Raw genomic sequence first — 26903 nt, forward strand, 5'->3', positions numbered from 1 at the left:
TGAGAGTTGTTATTGAAATGTTCAAACTTTTTTCAGATTTTATAACATTTAATTTTTCATAGACAGTTATGATTAGTTGTCTAATTCAGTTATTTTATTTTTTACTGTTCTGCACATTACACGGGTCATTAGTCCTTCAAAGTCAAGCAAAGAGCTGCACACACATTACAAATGTTTAGTGACACTGTTAAAATCTCTATACTATGCACCTTTTTATTCCATCTACACCTTTTCTGTTTGTTTTTTTTCCTCTTCTCAAGAAAATGTAAAGTAGATCTGAACAATGAATGAATGAATGGCTGTTTTGTTTGTTTATTATTTCAGATTATCACAGATTCTACTCACCTCACACATGCTGAGGACATTTAATTTATATCTTTCAAACATGTGTTTGGTGATCAAACTCTCTTGGAACTCGCCACACGTCTGGCATTTGATGTGCTAAAACATTACTAAGAGGTATGCTATGTTATTGCATATTATATAGCAAGTGATTTGCAATTTTGACCTCAGCATCGATACACACACACACTCTCACATAAAAGGCTAGTTGAAGTTTACAGGACTTATGTACAAAGGCAACAACTTACACATAAAGACACGTATATATCTTTCCCTGATACAGATAATCTAAAAATCTACCAAATATGACTATAAGTGAACAGTACATATTATATTGGTGATCCTACATTTACTTCAAATGTTGCAGTACAGGTCACTGATGATTTCCTCTCATTGGTGTGCTCGATTCTTCTTCTTTTCTTCTTTTTCTTTATATCAGTACCTGTTGTATTTGTCCCTCAGTGCCATCTCCTTGACCCGTCTGCTCCCAGATCACAGCGTCCTCCCCCGCAGCCCCAGTCTGCTGCAGCGAGTTCACTGAATGTGAGGAGGAAGTGAGCCCCGTGTTGTCCAGAATAAAGCTGCCCCCGTTGTTGGAGGTCACATCCTGGGAGTGGAGGTGGCTCGGGGACAGGAGATGGGGGCTCGGGCCCGACGTCTGCAGCGCCTGGAGTTGAGAAGACGCAAGAATGGGGATCTGCTGGATGTGGGTTTGAGATTGGCTGACCGGCTGGAAGGTCATTTGCAGGATTTGTGTCTGGCCATGGTTTTGCTGCTGGGACGGATACGACTGCAGCGACTGGAGCTGCGGCTGCAGGGTCAGCTGTTGGATTTGTGACTGCTGAGCAGCCTGCACAAACTGGACGGGCATCTGCAGCTGCAGGTGAGCCTGCTGCTGGTTGTCAGCTGGGGAGGGGGGGTTGGCCGGGGACAGGGCAATCGTCACTGGCACCTGCATGGCGTGGAGGCTCTGGTCTTGTCCCAGTAAAACCACTTGGTGACTCACTTGTTGGGTCACCTGCTGCCCAACTTGCCCTTCGTGGCTCAGCTGTTCCACTTCGTCCCCCACTTGGATCACGTCCACATCGGCGTGCCTCGGGATTCCCGGCAGCTCCAGCAGGGAGGCGGGGGTCGTGATGAGCGCTCCGGCGTTAGCTGCCAGCGCTTCGGCAATTAGCACCTCTGGGTGGCTCTTGGCCTTGTGCGCCACCACGCAGTCCTTCTTCTCAAACTTCTTTCCACAGATGGAGCAGGAGAACTGATAGGTGGCATCGGCGTCGTGCTTCTTCATGTGCCAGTTGAGAGACGCCTTCTGGCGACAGGTAAACCCGCAGATCTCACATCTGAAAGAAAATTCATTCAGTCAACAATGTCAATGTCTTAACACGGGAGGTGAAATATGGTGAACAAAAGGGAAATACTAACTGTAGGGGTTTCTCTCCTGTGTGGATCATGCGGTGCACAGCCAGGTTGTGGGAGCTCTTGAAGGCACGAGCACAGAACTCACAGATGTAGTCTCTCTGGTCTGGAATCACACACACACTTCATTCCATTTTGGTTTAAGGAGGTAAATTGTGATCAGAATCGTAACACAAATTGTTTGTGTGTTTCAGCTATGTGACGCGCGTTTACCCGTGTGGTGCTTTGCGTGACGCAGCAGCTGCTTCTGAAGGCGAAAAAGACGTCCACAAGACGGGTGAGGACACACGTATTTCTTCTTGAGCAAGTGCTGATACTTTATGTGGTGCTGGGGGGTGAAAATCAGAACAAAATGCATAGCAGTTTTAAGATAAATGTAGTATTTCAAACATGTTGTGCACAGCATGGTTCCCTTCAGCTGCAAATGTTAATAGCACCAGGAAATAGAGTTGGTCCACAATGGGAATGTGCTTAAACAAACCTGTAGGTAGCGAGGATGAGCCAGGACTGTCCCACATCCTTCCATTTCACAGCGCACATACTGCACTGGGGGCTTCTTTCTGTAACAGAGAAAATAGTCCCACATATTGAATTAAATCAAATGGATGTTTCAATGCAACGTCACTTCGACAACATGTCCTTTTAATCTTAATGCTCCACTGCAGACACAAGTTTACCTCCTCTTTGGTAGCCGTGGGGTTTTGTCGTCCTTTTTCCGTCTGCCTCTCCTAAACACGAAGCAGAAGGAAACTATGTCAAGGACTTGCAATGGAAAAGTCATGATGTATTATAATAAATGAACATTTTGGACGACATACTAACCTATGACTTTTTGGTCAAATTTTTGACCACATACTAATGTATGACTTTTTTGTCAAATTTTTGACCACAGACTAACCAATTACTTTTTGGTCAAATTTTGGACCACATACTAATTTATGACTTCTTGGCCAAATTTTGGACGACATACTAATTTATGACTTCTTGGCCAAATTTTGGACCACATACTAATGTATGACTTTACTAAAAAACGCAGAAAGATCCATGTGATGCTGCTGTGCTTACTTCCTGGGTCCGTCCGGGTCCTCCACAGTTTCTTCTTCTAACTTTGCTTCATCTTCGACACTTTCCAAATTGTCTGAACCTTCTACTTTTATTTCGGCAACTTCTTTCTCTTTTTTGGGTTCCTTCTCTTTTTCTTTCTTTTCCTTCGGTCGAGGAGGAGCTCTGCGTTTTGCTTTAGGTACATCCCTAGGAAGAAAACAACAACACACAAGTCATTAAAGGTTGAGGTCAAGCCTGGTTTGCTTTGGCTGCATTTCGGCCCAACAGCTTGACTGAGACTGAGAACATATTTTAACATGTGTAAATTACAGTCAATAAGATGCAGGTGTCATAAACACACATACACAAACCTTTCTGCCTTAGGGTCGTAGCTCTGATCATTTAAGTCGTCACGAAAAGGAACATCTTCGTCACTACTAAGGTCCTCTTCCTCTGCACCACTGAATGCAAAAAACAAAGACTTTAACCAATACTTGAAACTTTGCACTCAGTTAGTAAGTTGTGCAATTTAGATGAGCTTACCTTTGACTAGGAGGCTGATAGTTGAGCTCTTGAACATCATCCTGAAATGAAGGGTCTTCATCATCCAAAACTGGTTCTGCAACATCCTCAATTTCCTCCTCTTTGTTTTCCCTGAAAAACAGTTTGAAACACGGCAGTCATGAAAATTGAAAACACACAGCACCAAACCATTCTCATTTACTTTTTGTCCAATTTTGGACGACATTGTATAGAATGACATTTTTGACAATGTTTAGACGACATATACTATACTACGATGTTTTTGACGAATTTTGACCATTTTTGGACGACATACTATCACGTTTTTTAACATTTTTGGACGCCATTTTTTGACGACATACTATACTATGACGTTTTTGACCATTTTTGACCATTTTAGGACGACATGCTATACTATGACTTTTTGACAATTTTTGGACGACATAATATAGTATGACGTAATTGACCAATTTTGGACCACATACTATATACTATGATGTTTTTGACCATTTTTGGACGACATACTATCACGTTTTTTACCATTTTTGGACGCCATACTATACTATGACTTTTTGACCATTTTTGGACGACATACTATACTATGACGTTTTTGACCATTTTTGACCATTTTAGGACGACATACTATACTATGACTTTTTGACCATTTTTGGACGACATTCTATACTATGACTTTTTTATTGTATATTTTACATACTATACTATGTCGTCCAAAATCTGACCATTTTTTTGAAAACCATTTTTTGGTCCAAAACGTGACACAAACGTCATACTATACTATGTAGTACGTTATACTATACTATGTCTCCAAAATGTGACCATTTTTGGAGAAAAAAAAATTGGTCCAAAAATTGACAAAAACGACATACTATACTATGTCGTCCAAAATCAGACCATTTTTTTGAAAACCATTTTTTGGTCCAAAACGTGACACAAACGTCATACTATACTATGTAGTACGTTATACTATACTATGTCTCCAAAATGTGACCACTTTTGGAGAGAAAAAAATTGGTCCAAAAATTGACAAAAACGACATACTATACTATGTCGTCCAAAATCTGACCATTTTTTTGAAAACCATTTTTTGGTCCAAAACGTGACAAAAACGTCATACTATACTATGTAGTACGTTATACTATACTATGTCTCCAAAATGTGACCATTTTTGGAGAAAAAAAAATTGGTCCAAAAATTGACAAAAACGACATACTATACTATGTCGTCCAAAATCTGACCATTTTTTTGAAAACCATCTTTTGGTCCAAAACGTGACACAAACGTCATACTATACTATGTAGTACGTTATACTATACTATGTCTCCAAAATGTGACCATTTTTGGATAAAAAAAAATTGGTCCAAAATTTGACAAAAACAACATACTATACTATGTCGTCCAAAATCTGACAGTTTTTTTGAAAACCATTTTTTGGTCCAAAACGTGACAAAAACGTCATACTATACTATGTAGTAAGTTATACTATACTATGTCTCCAAAATGTGACCATTTTTGGAGAAAAAAAAATTGGTCCAAAATTTGACAAAAACGACATACTATACTATGTCGTCCAAAATCTGACAGTTTTTTTGAAAACCATTTTTTTTGGTCCAAAACGTGACAAAAACGTCATACTATACTATGTAGTACGTTATACTATACTATGTCTCCAAAATGTGACCATTTTTAGATAAAAAAAAATTGGTCCAAAATTTGACAAAAACGACATACTATACTATGTAGTAAGTTATACTATACTATGTCTCCAAAATGTGACCATTTTTGGAGAAAAAAAAATTGGTCCAAAATTTGACAAAAACGACATACTATAGTATGTCGTCCAAAATCTGACCATTTTTTTGAAAACCATTTTTTGGTCCAAAACGTGACACAAACGTCATACTATACTATGTAGTACGTTATACTATACTATGTCTCCAAAATGTGACCATTTTTGGATAAAAAAAAATTGGTCCAAAATTTGACAAAAACGACATACTATACTATGTCGTCCAAAATCTGACAGTTTTTTTGAAAACCATTTTTTTTGGTCCAAAACTTGACAAAAACGTCATACTATACTATGAAGTACGTTATACTATACTATGTCTCCAAAATGTGACCATTTTTGGAGAAAAAAAAATTGGTCCAAAAATTGACAAAAACGACATACTATACTATGTCGTCCAAAATCTGACCATTTTTTTGAAAACCATTTTTTGGTCCAAAACGTGACAAAAACGTCATACTATACTATGTAGTACGTTATACTATACTATGTCTCCAAAATGTGATCATTTTTGGAGAAAAAAAAATTGGTCCAAAAATTGACAAAAACGACATACTATACTATGTCGTCCAAAATCTGACAATTTTTTTGAAAACCATTTTTTGGTCCAAAACGTGACAAAAACATCATACTATACTATGTAGTACGTTATACTATACTATGTCTCCAAAATGTGACCATTTTTGGAGAAAAAAAAATTGGTCCAAAAATTGACAAAAACGACATACTATACTATGTCGTCCAAAATCTGACCATTTTTTTGAAAACCATTTTTTGGTCCAAAACGTGACAAAAACATCATACTATACTATGTAGTACGTTATACTATACTATGTCTCCAAAATGTGACCATTTTTGGAGAAAAAAACAATTGGTCCAAAAATTGACAAAAACGACATACTATACTATGTCGTCCAAAATCTGACCATTTTTCTGAAAACCATTTTTTGGTCCAAAACGTGACACAAACGTCATACTATACTATGTAGTACGTTATTCTATACTATGTCTCCAAAATGTGACCATTTTTGGAGAAAAAAAAATTGGTCCAAAAATTGACAAAAACAACATACTATATACTATGTCGTCCAAAATCTGACCATTTTTTTGAAAACCATTTTTTGGTCCAAAACGTGACAAAAACATCATACTATACTATGTAGTACGTTATACTATACTATGTCTCCAAAATGTGACCATTTTTGGAGAAAAAAAAATTGGTCCAAAAATTGACAAAAACGACATACTATACTATGTCGTCCAAAATCTGACCATTTTTTTGAAAACCATTTTTTGGTCCAAAACGTGACACAAACGTCATACTATAATATGTAGTACGTTATACTATACTATGTCTCCAAAATGTGACCATTTTTGGAGAAAAAAAAATTGGTCCAAAAATTGACAAAAACGACATACTATACTATGTCGTCCAAAATCTGACCATTTTTTTGAAAACCATTTTTTGGTCCAAAACGTGACACAAACGTCATACTATACTATGTAGTACGTTATACTATACTATGTCTCCAAAATGTGACCACTTTTGGAGAAAAAAAAATTGGTCCAAAAATTGACAAAAACGACATACTATACTATGTCGTCCAAAATCTGACCATTTTTTTGAAAACCATTTTTTGGTCCAAAACGGGACAAAAACATCATACTATACTATGTAGTACGTTATACTATACTATGTCTCCAAAATGTGACCATTTTTGGAGAAAAAAAAATTGGTCCAAAAATTGACAAAAACGACATACTATACTATGTCGTCCAAAATCTGACAATTTTTTTGAAAAAACCATTTTTTGGTCCAAAACGTGACAAAAACGTCATACTATACTATGTAGTAAGTTATACTATACTATGTCTCCAAAATGTGACCATTTTTGGAGAAAAAAAAATTGGTCCAAAATTTGACAAAAACGACATACTATACTATGTCGTCCAAAATCTGACAGTTTTTTTGAAAACCATTTTTTTTGGTCCAAAACGTGACAAAAACGTCATACTATACTATGTAGTACGTTATACTATACTATGTCTCCAAAATGTGACCATTTTTGGAGAAAAAAAAATTGGTCCAAAAATTGACAAAAACGACATACTATACTATGTCGTCCAAAATCTGACCATTTTTTTGAAAACCATTTTTTGGTCCAAAACGTGACACAAACGTCATACTATACTATGTAGTACGTTATACTATACTATGTCTCCAAAATGTGACCATTTTTGGATAAAAAAAAATTGGTCCAAAATTTGACAAAAACAACATACTATACTATGTCGTCCAAAATCTGACAGTTTTTTTGAAAACCATTTTTTGGTCCAAAACGTGACAAAAACGTCATACTATACTATGTAGTAAGTTATACTATACTATGTCTCCAAAATGTGACCATTTTTGGAGAAAAAAAAATTGGTCCAAAATTTGACAAAAACGACATACTATACTATGTCGTCCAAAATCTGACAGTTTTTTTGAAAACCATTTTTTTTGGTCCAAAACGTGACAAAAACGTCATACTATACTATGTAGTACGTTATACTATACTATGTCTCCAAAATGTGACCATTTTTAGATAAAAAAAAATTGGTCCAAAATTTGACAAAAACGACATACTATACTATGTCGTCCAAAATCTGACCATTTTTTTGAAAACCATTTTTTGGTCCAAAACGTGACACAAACGTCATACTATACTATGTAGTACGTTATACTATACTATGTCTCCAAAATGTGACCATTTTTGGATAAAAAAAAATTGGTCCAAAAATTGACAAAAACGACATACTATACTATGTCGTCCAAAATCTGACAGTCTTTTTGAAAACCATTTTTTTGGTCCAAAACGTGACACAAACGTCATACTATACTATGTAGTACGTTACACTATACTATGTCTCCAAAATGTGACCATTTTTGGAGAAAAAAAAATTGGTCCAAAAATTGACAAAAACGACATACTATACTATGTCGTCCAAAATCTGACCATTTTTTTGAAAACCATTTTTTGGTCCAAAACGTGACACAAACGTCATACTATACTATGTAGTACGTTATACTATACTATGTCTCCAAAATGTGACCATTTTTGGAGAAAAAAAAAATTGGTCCAAAAATGGACAAAAACGACATACTATACTATGTCGTCCAAAATCTGACCATTTTTTTGAAAACCATTTTTTGGTCCAAAACGTGACACAAACGTCATACTATACTATGTAGTACGTTATACTATACTATGTCTCCAAAATGTGACCATTTTTGGAGAAAAAAAAATTGGTCCAAAATTTGACAAAAACGACATACTATACTATGTCGTCCAAAATCTGACCATTTTTTTGAAAACCATTTTTTGGTCCAAAACGTGACACAAACGTCATACTATACTATGTAGTACGTTATACTATACTATGTCTCCAAAATGTGACCATTTTTGGAGAAAAAAAAATTGGTCCAAAAATTGACAAAAACGACATACTATACTATGTCGTCCAAAATCTGACCATTTTTTTGAAAACCATTTTTTGGTCCAAAACGTGACAAAAACGTCATACTATACTATGTAGTACGTTATACTATACTATGTCTCCAAAATGTGACCATTTTTGGAGAAAAAAAAATTGGTCCAAAAATTGACAAAAACGACATACTATACTATGTCGTCCAAAATCTGACCATTTTTTTGAAAACCATTTTTTGGTCCAAAACGGGACAAAAACATCATACTATACTATGTAGTACGTTATACTATACTATGTCTCCAAAATGTGACCATTTTTGGATAAAAAAAAATTGGTCCAAAATTTGACAAAAACAACATACTATACTATGTCGTCCAAAATCTGACAGTTTTTTTGAAAACCATTTTTTGGTCCAAAACGTGACAAAAACGTCATACTATACTATGTAGTAAGTTATACTATACTATGTCTCCAAAATGTGACCATTTTTGGAGAAAAAAAAATTGGTCCAAAATTTGACAAAAACGACATACTATACTATGTCGTCCAAAATCTGACAGTTTTTTTGAAAACCATTTTTTTTGGTCCAAAACGTGACAAAAACGTCATACTATACTATGTAGTACGTTATACTATACTATGTCTCCAAAATGTGACCATTTTTAGATAAAAAAAAATTGGTCCAAAATTTGACAAAAACGACATACTATACTATGTCGTCCAAAATCTGACCATTTTTTTGAAAACCATTTTTTGGTCCAAAACGTGACACAAACGTCATACTATACTATGTAGTACGTTATACTATACTATGTCTCCAAAATGTGACCATTTTTGGATAAAAAAAAATTGGTCCAAAAATTGACAAAAACGACATACTATACTATGTCGTCCAAAATCTGACAGTCTTTTTGAAAACCATTTTTTTGGTCCAAAACGTGACACAAACGTCATACTATACTATGTAGTACGTTACACTATACTATGTCTCCAAAATGTGACCATTTTTGGAGAAAAAAAAATTGGTCCAAAAATTGACAAAAACGACATACTATACTATGTCGTCCAAAATCTGACCATTTTTTTGAAAACCATTTTTTGGTCCAAAACGTGACACAAACGTCATACTATACTATGTAGTACGTTATACTATACTATGTCTCCAAAATGTGACCATTTTTGGAGAAAAAAAAAATTGGTCCAAAAATGGACAAAAACGACATACTATACTATGTCGTCCAAAATCTGACCATTTTTTTGAAAACCATTTTTTGGTCCAAAACGTGACACAAACGTCATACTATACTATGTAGTACGTTATACTATACTATGTCTCCAAAATGTGACCATTTTTGGAGAAAAAAAAATTGGTCCAAAATTTGACAAAAACGACATACTATACTATGTCGTCCAAAATCTGACCATTTTTTTGAAAACCATTTTTTGGTCCAAAACGTGACACAAACGTCATACTATACTATGTAGTACGTTATACTATACTATGTCTCCAAAATGTGACCATTTTTGGAGAAAAAAAAATTGGTCCAAAAATTGACAAAAACGACATACTATACTATGTCGTCCAAAATCTGACCATTTTTTTGAAAACCATTTTTTGGTCCAAAACGTGACAAAAACGTCATACTATACTATGTAGTACGTTATACTATACTATGTCTCCAAAATGTGACCATTTTTGGAGAAAAAAAAATTGGTCCAAAAATTGACAAAAACGACATACTATACTATGTCGTCCAAAATCTGACCATTTTTTTGAAAACCATTTTTTGGTCCAAAACGTGACAAAAACATCATACTATACTATGTAGTACGTTATACTATACTATGTCTCCAAAATGTGACCATTTTTGGAGAAAAAAAAATTGGTCCAAAAATTGACAAAAACGACATACTATACTATGTCGTCCAAAATCTGACCATTTTTTTGAAAAACATTTTTTGGTCCAAAACGTGACAAAAACGTCATACTATACTATGTAGTACGTTATACTATACTATGTCTCCAAAATGTGATCATTTTTGGAGAAAAAAAAATTGGTCCAAAAATTGACAAAAACGACATACTATACTATGTCGTCCAAAATCTGACCATTTTTTTGAAAACCATTTTTTGGTCCAAAACGTGACAAAAACATCATACTATACTATGTAGTACGTTATACTATACTATGTCTCCAAAATGTGACCATTTTTGGAGAAAAAAACAATTGGTCCAAAAATTGACAAAAACGACATACTATACTATGTCGTCCAAAATCTGACCATTTTTCTGAAAACCATTTTTTGGTCCAAAACGTGACACAAACGTCATACTATACTATGTAGTACGTTATACTATACTATGTCTCCAAAATGTGACCATTTTTGGAGAAAAAAAAATTGGTCCAAAAATTGACAAAAACAACATACTATATACTATGTCGTCCAAAATCTGACCATTTTTTTGAAAACCATTTTTTGGTCCAAAACGTGACAAAAACATCATACTATACTATGTAGTACGTTATACTATACTATGTCTCCAAAATGTGACCATTTTTGGAGAAAAAAAAATTGGTCCAAAAATTGACAAAAACGACATACTATACTATGTCGTCCAAAATCTGACCATTTTTTTGAAAACCATTTTTTGGTCCAAAACGGGACAAAAACATCATACTATACTATGTAGTACGTTATACTATACTATGTCTCCAAAATGTGACCATTTTTGGAGAAAAAAAAATTGGTCCAAAAATTGACAAAAACGACATACTATACTATGTCGTCCAAAATCTGACCATTTTTTTGAAAACCATTTTTTGGTCCAAAACGTGACAAAAACATCATACTATACTATGTAGTACGTTATACTATACTATGTCTCCAAAATGTGACCATTTTTGGAGAAAAAAAAATTGGTCCAAAAATTGACAAAAACGACATACTATACTATGTCGTCCAAAATCTGACCATTTTTTTGAAAACCATTTTTTGGTCCAAAACGTGACACAAACGTCATACTATAATATGTAGTACGTTATACTATACTATGTCTCCAAAATGTGACCACTTTTGGAGAAAAAAAAATTGGTCCAAAAATTGACAAAAACGACATACTATACTATGTCGTCCAAAATCTGACCATTTTTTTGAAAACCATTTTTTGGTCCAAAACGTGACACAAACGTCATACTATAATATGTAGTACGTTATACTATACTATGTCTCCAAAATGTGACCATTTTTGGAGAAAAAAAAATTGGTCCAAAAATTGACAAAAACGACATACTATACTATGTCGTCCAAAATCTGACCATTTTTTTGAAAACCATTTTTTGGTCCAAAACGTGACACAAACGTCATACTATACTATGTAGTACGTTATACTATACTATGTCTCCAAAATGTGACCACTTTTGGAGAAAAAAAAATTGGTCCAAAAATTGACAAAAACGACATACTATACTATGTCGTCCAAAATCTGACCATTTTTTTGAAAACCATTTTTTGGTCCAAAACGTGACAAAAACATCATACTATACTATGTAGTACGTTATACTATACTATGTCTCCAAAATGTGACCATTTTTGGAGAAAAAAACAATTGGTCCAAAAATTGACAAAAACGACATACTATACTATGTCGTCCAAAATCTGACCATTTTTCTGAAAACCATTTTTTGGTCCAAAACGTGACACAAACGTCATACTATACTATGTAGTACGTTATACTATACTATGTCTCCAAAATGTGACCATTTTTGGAGAAAAAAAAATTGGTCCAAAAATTGACAAAAACGACATACTATATACTATGTCGTCCAAAATCTGACCATTTTTTTGAAAACCATTTTTTGGTCCAAAACGTGACAAAAACATCATACTATACTATGTAGTAAGTTATACTATACTATGTCTCCAAAATGTGACCATTTTTGGAGAAAAAAAAATTGGTCCAAAAATTGACAAAAACGACATACTATACTATGTCGTCCAAAATCTGACCATTTTTTTGAAAACCATTTTTTGGTCCAAAACGGGACAAAAACATCATACTATACTATGTAGTACGTTATACTATACTATGTCTCCAAAATGTGACCATTTTTGGAGAAAAAAAAATTGGTCCAAAAATTGACAAAAACGACATACTATACTATGTCGTCCAAAATCTGACCATTTTTTTGAAAACCATTTTTTGGTCCAAAACGTGACAAAAACATCATACTATACTATGTAGTACGTTATACTATACTATGTCTCCAAAATGTGACCATTTTTGGAGAAAAAAAAATTGGTCCAAAAATTGACAAAAACGACATACTATACTATGTCGTCCAAAATCTGACCATTTTTTTGAAAACCATTTTTTGGTCCAAAACGTGACAAAAACATCATACTATACTATGTAGTACGTTATACTATACTATGTCTCCAAAATGTGACCATTTTTGGAGAAAAAAAAATTGGTCCAAAAATTGACAAAAACGACATACTATACTATGTCGTCCAAAATCTGACCATTTTTTTGAAAACCATTTTTTGGTCCAAAACGTGACAAAAACATCATACTATACTATGTAGTACGTTATACTATACTATGTCTCTAAAATGTGACCATTTTTGGAGAAAAAAAAATTGGTCCAAAATTTGACAAAAACGACATACTATACTATGTCGTCCAAAATCTGACAATTTTTTTGAAAACCATTTTTTGGTCCAAAACGGGACAAAAACATCATACTATACTATGTAGTACGTTAAACTATACTATGTCTCCAAAATGTGACCATTTTTGGAGAAAAAAAAATTGGTCGAAAAATTTACAAAAACGACATACTATACTATGTCGTCCAAAATCTGACAGTTTTTTTGAAAACCATTTTTTTGGTCCAAAACGTGACACAAACGTCATACTATACTATGTAGTACGTTATACTATACTATGTCTCCAAAATGTGACCATTTTTGGAGAAAAAAAAAATTGGTCCAAAAATTTACAAAAACGACATACTATACTATGTCGTCCAAAATCTGACCATTTTTTTGAAAACCATTTTTTGGTCCAAAACGTGACACAAACGTCATACTATACTATGTAGTACGTTATACTATACTATGTCTCCAAAATGTGACCATTTTTGGAGAAAAAAGAAATTGGTCCAAAAATTGACAAAAACGACATACTATACTATGTCGTCCAAAATCTGACCATTTTTTTGAAAACCATTTTTTGGTCCAAAACGGGACAAAAACATCATACTATACTATGTAGTACGTTATACTATACTATGTCTCTAAAATGTGACCATTTTTGGAGAAAAAAAAATTGGTCCAAAATTTGACAAAAACGACATACTATACTATGTCGTCCAAAATCTGACAATTTTTTTGAAAACCATTTTTTGGTCCAAAACGGGACAAAAACATCATACTATACTATGTAGTACGTTAAACTATACTATGTCTCCAAAATGTGACCATTTTTGGATAAAAAAAAATTGGTCGAAAAATTTACAAAAACGACATACTATACTATGTCGTCCAAAATCTGACAGTTTTTTTGAAAACCATTTTTTGGTCCAAAACGTGACACAAACGTCATACTATACTATGTAGTACGTTATACTATACTATGTCTCCAAAATGTGACCATTTTTGGAGAATAAAAAATTGGTCCAAAAATTGACAAAAACGACATACTATACTATGTCGTCCAAAATCTGACCATTTTTTTGAAAACCATTTTTTGGTCCAAAACGGGACAAAAACATCATACTATACTATGTAGTACGTTATACTATACTATGTCTCCAAAATGTGACCATTTTTGGATAAAAAAAAATTGGTCGAAAAATTGACAAAAACGACATACTATACTATGTCTCTAAAATGTGACCATTTTTGGAGAAAAAAAAATTGGTCCAAAATTTGACAAAAACGACATACTATACTATGTCGTCCAAAATCTGACAATTTTTTTGAAAACCATTTTTTGGTCCAAAAAGGGACAAAAACATCATACTATACTATGTAGTACGTTAAACTATACTATGTCTCCAAAATGTGACCATTTTTGGATAAAAAAAAATTGGTCGAAAAATTGACAAAAACGACATACTATACTATGTCGTCCAAAATCTGACAGTTTTTTTGAAAACCATTTTTTTGGTCCAAAACGTGACACAAACGTCATACTATACTATGTAGTACGTTATACTATACTATGTCTCCAAAATGTGACCATTTTTGGAGAAAAAAAAAATTGGTCCAAAAATTGACAAAAACGACATACTATACTATGTCGTCCAAAATCTGACCATTTTTTTGAAAACCATTTTTTGGTCCAAAACGTGACACAAACGTCATACTATACTATGTAGTACGTTATACTATACTTTGTCTCCAAAATGTGACCATTTTTGGAGAAAAAAACAATTGGTCGAAAAATTGACAAAAACGACATACTAAACTATGTCGTCCAAAATCTGACCATTTTTTTGAAAACCATTTTTTGGTCCAAAACGTGACAAAAACGTCATACTATACTATGTAGTACGTTATACTATACTATGTCTCCAAAATGTGACCATTTTTGGAGAAAAAAAAATTGGTCCAAAAATTGACAAAAACGACATACTATACTATGTCGTCCAAAATCTGACCATTTTTTTGAAAACCATTTTTTGGTCCAAAACGTGACAAAAACATCATACTATACTATGTAGTACGTTATACTATACTATGTCTCCAAAATGTGACCATTTTTGGAGAAAAAAAAATTGGTCCAAAAATTGACAAAAACGACATACTATACTATGTCGTCCAAAATCTGACCATTTTTTTGAAAACCATTTTTTGGTCCAAAACGTGACACAAACGTCATACTATACTATGCAGTACGTTATACTATACTATGTCTCCAAAATGTGACCACTTTTGGAGAAAAAAAAAATTGGTCCAAAAATTGACAAAAACGACATACTATACTATGTCGTCCAAAATCTGACCATTTTTTTGAAAACCATTTTTTGGTCCAAAACGTGACACAAACGTCATACTATACTATGTAGTACGTTATACTATACTATGTCTCCAAAATGTGACCACTTTTGGAGAAAAAAAAATTGGTCCAAAAATTGACAAAAACGACATACTATACTATGTCGTCCAAAATCTGACCATTTTTTTGAAAACCATTTTTTGGTCCAAAACGTGACAAAAACGTCATACTATACTATGTAGTACGTTATACTATACTATGTCTCCAAAATGTGACCATTTTTGGAGAAAAAAAAAATTGGTCCAAAAATTGACAAAAACGACATACTATACTATGTCGTCCAAAATCTGACCATTTTTTTGAAAACCATTTTTTGGTCCAAAACGGGACAAAAACATCATACTATACTATGTAGTACGTTATACTATACTATGTCTCCAAAATGTGACCATTTTTGGATAAAAAAAAATTGGTCGAAAAATTGACAAAAACGACATACTATACTATGTCGTCCAAAATCTGACCATTTTTTTGAAAACCATTTTTTGGTCCAAAACGTGACAAAAACGTCATACTATACTATGTAGTACGTTATACTATACTATGTCTCCAAAATGTCACCATTTTTGGAGAAAAAAAAATTGGTCCAAAAATTGACAAAAACGACATACTATACTATGTCGTCCAAAATCTGACCATTTTTTTGAAAACCATTTTTTGGTCCAAAACGTGACAAAAACATCATACTATACTATGTAGTACGTTATACTATACTATGTCTCTAAAATGTGACCATTTTTGGAGAAAAAAAAATTGGTCCAAAAATTGACAAAAACGACATACTATACTATGTCGTCCAAAATCTGACCATTTTTTTGAAAACCATTTTTTGGTCCAAAACGTGACAAAAACGTCATACTATACTATGTAGTACGTTATACTATACTATGTCTCCAAAATGTGACCATTTTTGGAGAATAAAAAATTGGTCCAAAAATTGACAAAAACGACATACTATACTATGTCGTCCAAAATCTGACCATTTTTTTGAAAACCATTTTTTGGTCCAAAACGGGACAAAAACATCATACTATACTATGTAGTACGTTATACTATACTATGTCTCCAAAATGTGACCATTTTTGGATAAAAAAAAATTGGTCGAAAAATTGACAAAAACGACATACTATACTATGTCGTCCAAAATCTGACCATTTTTTTGAAAACCATTTTTTGGTCCAAAACGTGACAAAAACGTCATACTATACTATGTAGTACGTTATACTATACTATGTCTCTAAAATGTGACCATTTTTGGAGAAAAAAAAATTGGTCCAAAATTTGACAAAAACGACATACTATACTATGTCGTCCAAAATCTGACAATTTTTTTGAAAACCATTTTTTGGTCCAAAAAGGGACAAAAACATCATACTATACTATGTAGTACGTTAAACTATACTATGTCTCCAAAATGTGACCATTTTTGGATAAAAAAAAATTGGTCGAAAAATTTACAAAAACGACATACTATACTATGTCGTCCAAAATCTGACAGTTTTTTTGAAAACCATTTTTTTGGTCCAAAACGTGACACAAACGTCATACTATACTATGTAGTACGTTATACTATACTATGTCTCCAAAATGTGACCATTTTTGGAGAAAAAAAAAATTGGTCCAAAAATTGACAAAAACGACATACTATACTATGTCGTCCAAAATCTGACCATTTTTTTGAAAACCATTTTTTGGTCCAAAACGTGACACAAACGTCATACTATACTATGTAGTACGTTATACTATACTTTGTCTCCAAAATGTGACCATTTTTGGAGAAAAAAACAATTGGTCGAAAAATTGACAAAAACGACATACTATACTATGTCGTCCAAAATCTGACCATTTTTTTGAAAACCATTTTTTGGTCCAAAACGTGACAAAAACGTCATACTATACTATGTAGTACGTTATACTATACTATGTCTCCAAAATGTGACCATTTTTGGAGAAAAAAAAATTGGTCCAAAAATTGACAAAAACGACATACTATACTATGTCGTCCAAAATCTGACCATTTTTTTGAAAACCATTTTTTGGTCCAAAACGTGACAAAAACATCATACTATACTATGTAGTACGTTATACTATACTATGTCTCCAAAATGTGACCATTTTTGGAGAAAAAAAAATTGGTCCAAAAATTGACAAAAACGACATACTATACTATGTCGTCCAAAATCTGACCATTTTTTTGAAAACCATTTTTTGGTCCAAAACGTGACACAAACGTCATACTATACTATGTAGTACGTTATACTATACTATGTCTCCAAAATGTGACCACTTTTGGAGAAAAAAAAATTGGTCCAAAAATTGACAAAAACGACATACTATACTATGTCGTCCAAAATCTGACCATTTTTTTGAAAACCATTTTTTGGTCCAAAACGTGACAAAAACGTCATACTATACTATGTAGTACGTTATACTATACTATGTCTCCAAAATGTGACCATTTTTGGAGAAAAAAAAAATTGGTCCAAAAATTGACAAAAACGACATACTATACTATGTCGTCCAAAATCTGACCATTTTTTTGAAAACCATTTTTTGGTCCAAAACGTGACACAAACGTCATACTATACTATGTAGTACGTTATACTATACTATGTCTCCAAAATGTGACCATTTTTGGAGGAAAAAAAATTGGTCCAAAATTTGACAAAAACGACATACTATACTATGTCGTCCAAAATCTGACCATTTTTTTGAAAACCATTTTTTGGTCCAAAACGTGACACAAACGTCATACTATACTATGTAGTACGTTATACTATACTATGTCTCCAAAATGTGACCACTTTTGGAGAAAAAAAAATTGGTCCAAAAATTGACAAAAACGACATACTATACTATGTCGTCCAAAATCTGACCATTTTTTTGAAAACCATTTTTTGGTCCAAAACGGGACAAAAACATCATACTATACTATGTAGTACGTTACACTATACTATGTCTCCAAAATGTGACCATTTTTGGAGAAAAAAAAATTGGTCCAAAAATTGACAAAAACGACATACTATACTATGTCGTCCAAAATCTGACAGTCTTTTTGAAAACCATTTTTTTGGTCCAAAACGTGACACAAACGTCATACTATACTATGTAGTACGTTACACTATACTATGTCTCCAAAATGTGACCATTTTTGGAGAAAAAAAAATTGGTCCAAAATTTGACAAAAACGACATACTATACTATGTCGTCCAAAATCTGACAATTTTTTTGAAAACCATTTTTTGGTCCAAAACGGGACAAAAACATCATACTATACTATGTAGTACGTTATACTATACTATGTCTCCAAAATGTGACCATTTTTGGGGAAAAAAAAAATTGGTCCAAAAATTGACAAAAACGACATACTATACTATGTCGTCCAAAATCTGACAATTTTTTTGAAAACCATTTTTTGGTCCAAAACGTGACACAAACGTCATACTATACTATGTAGTACGTTATACTATACTATGTCTCCAAAATGTGACCATTTTTGGAGAAAAAAAAATTGGTCCAAAAATTGACAAAAACGACATACTATACTATGTCGTCCAAAATCTGACAATTTTTTTGAAAACCATTTTTTGGTCCAAAACGTGACAAAAACGTCATACTATACTATGAAGTACGTTATACTATACTATGTCTCCAAAATGTGACCATTTTTGGAGAAAAAAAAATTGGTCCAAAAATTGACAAAAACTACATACTATACTATGTCGTCCAAAATCTGACCATTTTTTTGAAAACCATTTTTTGGTCCAAAACGTGACAAAAACATCATACTATACTATGTAGTACGTTATACTATACTATGTCTCCAAAATGTGACCATTTTTGGAGAAAAAAAAATTGGTCCAAAAATTGACAAAAACGACATACTATACTATGTCGTCCAAAATCTGACCATTTTTTTGAAAACCATTTTTTGGTCCAAAACGTGACACAAACGTCATACTATACTATGTAGTACGTTATACTATACTATGTCTCCAAAATGTGACCATTTTTGGGGAAAAAAAAAATTGGTCCAAAAATTGACAAAAACGACATACTATACTATGTCGTCCAAAATCTGACAATTTTTTTGAAAACCATTTTTTGGTCCAAAACGTGACACAAACGTCATACTATACTATGTAGTACGTTATACTATACTATGTCTCCAAAATGTGACCATTTTTGGAGAAAAAAAAATTGGTCCAAAAATTGACAAAAACGACATACTATACTATGTCGTCCAAAATCTGACAATTTTTTTGAAAACCATTTTTTGGTCCAAAACGTGACAAAAACGTCATACTATACTATGAAGTACGTTATACTATACTATGTCTCCAAAATGTGACCATTTTTGGAGAAAAAAAAATTGGTCCAAAAATTGACAAAAACTACATACTATACTATGTCGTCCAAAATCTGACCATTTTTTTGAAAACCATTTTTTGGTCCAAAACGTGACAAAAACATCATACTATACTATGTAGTACGTTATACTATACTATGTCTCCAAAATGTGACCATTTTTGGAGAAAAAAAAATTGGTCCAAAAATTGACAAAAACGACATACTATACTATGTCGTCCAAAATCTGACCATTTTTTTGAAAACCATTTTTTGGTCCAAAACGTGACAAAAACATCATACTATACTATGTAGTACGTTATACTATACTATGTCTCCAAAATGTGACCATTTTTGGAGAAAAAAACAATTGGTCCAAAAATTGACAAAAACGACATACTATACTATGTCGTCCAAAATCTGACAATTTTTTTGAAAACCATTTTTTGGTCCAAAACGGGACAAAAACATCATACTATACTATGTAGTACGTTATACTATACTATGTCTCCAAAATGTGACCATTTTTGGATTAAAAAAAAATTGGTCCAAAATTTGACAAAAATGACATACTATACTATGTCGTCCAAAATCTGACAATTTTTTTGAAAGCCATTTTTTTGGTCCAAAACGTGACACAAACGTCATACTATACTATGTAGTACGTTATACTATACTATGTCTCCAAAATGTGACCATTTTTGGAGAGAAAAAAATTGTTGCAAAATTTGACAAAAACGACATACTATATACTATGTCGTCCAAAATCGGACAGTTTTTTTGAAAACCATTTTTTTGGTCCAAAGCTTGACAAAAACGTCATACTATATTATGTAGTACGTCATACTATACTATGCTCCAAAACGTGACCATTTTTGGAGAAAAAAAAATTGGTCCAAAACTTGACAAAAACGTCATACTATACTATGTCTTCCAAAATCTGATCTTTTTTTTTTTGCCCAAAATCTGACCAAAATGTCACACTATACTATGTTGTCGACCTCAATGTCATACTACACTATTTGGTCCAAAATCTGACCATTTTTTTGAAAAAAAAATTTGGGTCCAAAAATATGTATGTCGTCCAAGTAGTATAGTATGTTGTCCAAAAATGGTCAAAAAGTCATACGATAGTAGGTCGTCCAAATTTGACTAAAAAGTCACACATTAGTATGTCATCCATGCGACAAAAAGCCCAACTTTATGCATATGTTTTGAAAAAGAAAACAATGTTCCATCATGATTTATCCAAATGTGTACTTACATTTCATGTGTCTCGTTATTGTTTTCCTCTTCCTCCACAGCTGATCAACAAAAAAAGAAAGTCCACTTGTATAAATGATGTATAACAGCAAAACAACTAAAACAAACTCACTAACCTATAACAGCCCATTGCATTCTATGAAGATTAATTATATATAAAAGGCATACCATTCTTTTGTGAATGATGCTTCAGCATCTCTATGGCCGAATTATTTGAATTGGGAAATACAGTTTCTGGTTTTCTGAACCAAAGCAGCTTCTTGTCAACAGGTTGCTCACCAGCTGGATTCTCTAGTCCAGGTTCAGTTTTACACACAGGCTTGGCAGAGCTGCGGTTTGCTCTGCCAGACGAGGGCTTGGCACGAGTCTGCGCTGGGGAGCTTCTGGAGGGGAGAGCTGGAGTGAGGGAGCAGAAACATGCCATCAGACATACTGTGTACCTACAAGTGCAGTAACACAAGAACCCACACACACAGTCAATCCTACTGCACATACACTGAATGAGTTGGCAGGATTGCCAATTGTTGAATTTCATCCAAAGATTATTTGAATACTTGGCTTTTGGGATCACAGCTCTCTGTCCTCATCTCATACAGCACAGATGAACTCTCTGCTGATATTGACACGCATTTTAATGTAAATATACTGTCTGACCTCTTTTCTAGATTTTTTTCTTTGCGACATACGAAGCTTCTGTTGGTGATGCAGCACCAAAAAGGACCACGATGCACAATAGTATATTAAAAAGGGCCTGGTTTTCCTTGAAGTCTTGGAGTGGTGTTGTCATTTATTGGATATTTAGACGCTGATAAAACCATGTCATACTACAGCAGGTCTTCCAAAATTTGACAAAAAAGTCATACTATATTATGTCGTCCAAAGTTTGACAAAAAAGTCATACATAACTATGTTGTCCAAAATTTGACAAAAAGTCATACTATAGTATGCCATCCAAAATTGACCAAAAGTCATAGGTTAGTATGTCGTCCAAAATTTGACAAAAAAGTCATAGGATAGTATGTCGTCCAAAATTTGACCAAAAAGTCATACTATAGTATGTTGTCCAAAATATCATAGGTTAGTATGTCGTCCAAAATTTGACAAAAAGTCATACTATAGTATGTTGTACAAAACTTGACAAAAAAGTCATACTATCGTATAGCATCCAAAATTTGACAAAATAGTCATACTATAGTATGTCTTCCAAAATTTGACAAAAAAGTCATCCATTAATATGTCGTCCAAAATTTTACAAAAAGTCATACTATACTATGTCGTCCAAAATTTGACAAAATTCATACATTAATGTGTCGTCCAAAATTTTACCAAAAAGTCATAGGTTAGTATGTCATCCAAAATTTGACAAAAAGTCATACTATATTATGTTGTCCAAAATTTGACCAAAAAGTCATACATTAGTATGTCGTCCAAAATTTGACCAAAATATCATAGGTTAGTATGTTGTCCAAAATTTGACCAATAAGTCATACTATATACTATGTCGTCCTAAATTTGACAAAAAAGTAATAGGATAGTCTGTCGTACAAAACTTGACAAAAAAGTCATAGGTTAGTATGTCGTCCAAAAGTTGACAAAAAGTCATACATTAGTATGTTGTCCAAAATTTGACCAAAATATCATAGGTTAGTATGTTGTCCAAAATTTGACCAATAAGTCAAACTATATACTATGTCGTCCTAAATTTGACAAAAAAGTAATAGGATAGTCTGTCGTACAAAACTTGACAAAAAAGTCATAGGTTAGTATGTCGTCCAAAATCTGACAAAAAAGTCATAGGATAGTATGTTGTACAAAACTTGACAAAAAAGTCATACTATCGTATATCGTCCAAAATTTGACAAAAAGTCATACTATACTATACTATGTCGTCCAAAATTTGACAAAATTCATACATTAATGTGTCGTCCAAAATTGACCAAAAGTCATAGGATAGAATGTCGTCCAAAATCTGACCAAAATATCATAGGTTAGTATGTCATACAAAACTTGACAAAAAAGTCATAGGTTAGTATGTCCTCCAAAATTTGACAAAAAGTCATACTATATTATGTTGTCAAAAATTTGACCAAAATATCATAGGTTAGTATGTCGTCCAAAATTTGACAAAAAGTCATACTATATTATGTTGTCCAAAATTTGACCAAAATATCATAGGTTAGTATGTCGTCCAAAATTTGACCAAAAAGTCATACTATAGTATGTCGTCCAAAATTTGACCAAAAAAGTCATAGGTTAGTATGTCGTACAAAATTTGACAAAAAGTCATACATTAATATGCCGTCCAAAATTTGACCAATAAGTCATACTATATACTATGACATAGTATATAGTATGACTTTTTTGTCAAATTTAGGACGACATAGTATATAGTATATACTATGTCGTCCTAAATTTGACAAAAAAGTCATAGGTTAGTATGTCGTCCATATTTTGACAAAAAAGTCATACATTAGTATGCCATCCAAAATTGACCAAAAGTCACACACTAGTATGTTGTCCAAAAATTTACAAAAAAGTCATAGTATACTATGTCGTCAATTTTTTTTTACCAAAAAGCCCAAATTGACCAGAAGTCACACACTAGTATGTCGTCCAAAATTTGACAAAAAAGTCATACTATATACTGTTGTCCAAAATTTGACAAAAAGTCATAAATTACTGTTTATTACTCCAAAATGTTATTATTGTTACATAATACATAATTATGTAACAATATTAAAATTATTACTATAGTTTGAAAATATAATTATATGGATGTAGCCTTGGTGATCACTTGATTTCCATGTGCATTATGCTGAGGGGTCATGATAGATAGATAGATAGATAGATAGATAGATAGATAGATAGATAGATAGATAGATAGATAGATAGATAATATGTTTGATTACCTTGAGCATCTGTTGCAGGATTCTTGGCATCCTCGGAGCTGCACACAGGAGGGAATAACAGTGAGAGAATGTCATGACTTTAATTCATCCCATAATTTGACAAGACTTTGCACGTGGAAGTTTAAACACTGTTTACAATGTGACAAGTTTGGTGGCCAGGTAAGTGTCACTCACTCCTCCCTCCCCATGCAGAGAGACACATAAAGGGGGACGAGCCACGCTGAAGGCGTGCGTTTGACAGGCACACAAACACACGTCCACGAGCTCATTGTCAACAAATGTGGTGTTTTTTTTTAAAAAAACAAACAAAAAAAACAGCTGTCAGTTTAACTCACTCCGTGCCTTGAAGGCTGTTGTCACCTGCGACGCCTCCTCCAGCCTCTGTCCAACACGCAGCTTCTGTCATTTTCTTCCGCCTGAAGTTTGAAACTTTCCGTCGCTTGGTCGCGCCGGTGTCCGGGCTCGGCTCGTCCTCGTCCTCGCTCTTGCTGTCCTTCAGCCAGGCCGGTATTGCTCTCGTTGACCGGTCCCTCAACACTCGCCCCGAGCTCTGCGGGCTCGACGCAGCGCCGTTGACTCCCGTGGACGAAGAGGAGACGCCGGATCTCGGGCGGCCCGCTCCTCGATCTCTGAGCCCCCTCCTCGGTGTGACAGTCGTACTGGTGGCCGGGGTCGGATCTGCGGCCTTGTCCTCCGCCGGCTGTTCGCCTTTATTTACATCCCCCGTTCGATCGCCGGCCGGTTCCATCACCGTGAAGACACTTCTGTCTACCGCAAATTCCGCTTACAGTCAATCGCGATTACTTGTAAATCATAGAAAAACGGCCCACATTTGGCTTAAAGACGTTTTGGTTGCGAGCGGCCTTTACCCAACACTGGCACATTTTTCTCTCAGTGCACCGAGTTGGTCGCAAATTAAATGCATATATTTAGTAATTGGAAATTGAAAACTTTTCTTAATTATCTATTCATCAATAAACCGATATAATTTTAAAGAAGCAGACACTATTTTCGCGTTCTTAAAGCTATAGTAAACCTACATATTCGCCCGAACCTTGCGCACAACCATTTTGTGCGCTTTGTTGCGTCTCCTTTAAGCCTAATCTAAACGAGGGTCACGTTAGGGAGGGGACACGCGTTTTAGCCGCTGCTATCATCATGTGGATTTCCCCGTGAGTGCTTCTCACTGATCCAGTCGACCTGTCACATAGTTTACAGATCTACGAAGGAAGCAGCCGCCGTGGAGAGGCAGCGCCACTCGGACGTCCGCTGAGGCATCATGGGAAGTGTAGTGCAGGTCACACACATACACACAAACAGCTTGGAATTCTCTTTTTATCGCGCCTCTACAGCTTTGGGATATAAAACAAAAAGTTTAGTTATTATTTCTTTTTTTTTCCACGATAAATATTACACATGTTAAATGAAATACAGGGAAATTAAACATATTTCCTACAACTTACATCTAAAGTAGGTGAAATTACTTTTTGCTTAAAAAGAACAACAATAGTGTACTCAACATGCAGACTTTGACTTAATTTCTTTGTCATTTCAACATGAAATTGTTGCTCTAATGAGATGAATTTGCCACTAGATGGCGCCAGTAACCTACATCACATAAAACATTGTGCTCTGCTGGGTTTTAAAGTCTGCTTTCTGACTACGTGAGGTGTAATGTGTGTGTGCTGTGGCAGCCTAGCCTAGTGGCAGCCTGTTGGTGATAATATTCCTTGGAAATAAACTCACCTTTGCCCAGAAGCCTAGGAGAGTAAGTAAAGCTTATTTTTTTAATTATTATTTATTATCCACACACAAACACTCCCCCAGGGACTCAAAACTACCATGCAGATAACATATCATATCATTAGGATCCACTTCCACATTCCAGGGCCAGTATCATTGAAACCAAACTCAGTGAATGTGCTGGTGCATATAAGACACCTCTGAATTAGCGCCGCATGATTGGCCTAACTTTTTTTTTTTTTTACTTTATTTTAACTTGCATTAGATCATTTTAATCACATGCAGTTAATAAATATTTGGAAATTATGAACAGGAAGTATTTATAGTACATAGTAAAACCAGTTAGATCAGGGGTGTCAAACTCATTTACACTGAGGGCCACATCAGCATAAAGGTTACCCTCTAAGGGTCATACAGAATAAATGTAACTAAATGTAACCAAATGTAAAATAAACGACAACCGTAACATATTGCTAAACAACTTTCAGGTTACAAATATTATGCATTATAGGTGTAATCTGGTTTGCAATGGTGTTTCTTGACATATACAATGATACACTGCTATCTAGTGGCGGAATGCCGTCACTTTGCGGGTAACGCAATCGCTATGCATTGTGGGAAATGTAGTTTATGGTCAACGCACACCTTAAAGCAGCATAGGCCTATTTTACCACAGATTTTTAAGACCAATTAATTAATTCACTCGCGAGCCACGTAAAATGACGTGGCGGGCCACATCTGGCCCCCGAACCTTGAGTTTGACACACATGAGTTAGATAAAGGGTGGCGACAGTGTATAAAGTCCCTTCCTCGTGCGATTGCCCTCTTGCACACATTTGCACAACATGACGGAGGCCACTTATGTCCTCAAAAATCCTCCGTGAACTCCCCCCGCGGAGGCACGCCATGTTCCTAGAGGAAAAAGTTGACCTGCCGCAGAGAAGTTTATGAAACAATCTCCAAAACC

General features: G+C 34.1%; 1 protein-coding gene across 2 annotated transcripts; it reads right to left on the reverse strand.

Moving 5' to 3' along the window:
- zfp91 (ZFP91 zinc finger protein, atypical E3 ubiquitin ligase) lies at positions 1–25230 on the reverse strand. 2 transcript variants are annotated; one of them, XM_083909134.1, is made up of 12 exons: positions 24529–25230; positions 24194–24231; positions 21564–21680; positions 21286–21325; positions 3349–3459; positions 3177–3266; positions 2827–3012; positions 2439–2489; positions 2243–2321; positions 1975–2089; positions 1768–1867; positions 1–1685 (listed from the first exon to the last, which is right to left on the reverse strand). In XM_083909134.1, the coding sequence occupies exons 1-12, from the start codon at positions 24939–24941 to the stop codon at positions 773–775; spliced, it is 2253 nt and encodes a 750-aa protein (XP_083765260.1). In that variant the 5' UTR covers positions 24942–25230; the 3' UTR covers positions 1–772. The 2 variants fall into 2 exon arrangements, with proteins under 2 accessions (XP_083765260.1, XP_083765259.1); XM_083909133.1 differs by having other exon boundaries at positions 3171–3266.
- Between the last annotated feature and the right edge of the window lie 1673 nt (positions 25231–26903).

The sequence above is a fragment of the Microchirus variegatus genome (assembly GCF_963457635.1).
Source record: "Microchirus variegatus genome assembly, chromosome: 23".
Classification (NCBI taxonomy): Eukaryota; Metazoa; Chordata; class Actinopteri; order Pleuronectiformes; family Soleidae; genus Microchirus; species Microchirus variegatus.

Bases quoted from the DNA above. Each gene is read 5' to 3' on its own strand.
- zfp91 (XM_083909133.1), bottom strand. From the start codon at position 24,941: ATGGAACCGGCCGGCGATCGAACGGGGGATGTAAATAAAGGCGAACAG. The intron at 2,490-2,826 runs GTAAGCACAGCA...CTTCGTGTTTAG, and splicing joins GACCCGGACGGACCCAGGAA to GAGAGGCAGACGGAAAAAGG. The intron at 1,868-1,974 runs GTAAACGCGCGT...GTGTGATTCCAG, and splicing joins TCACGCAAAGCACCACACGG to ACCAGAGAGACTACATCTGT.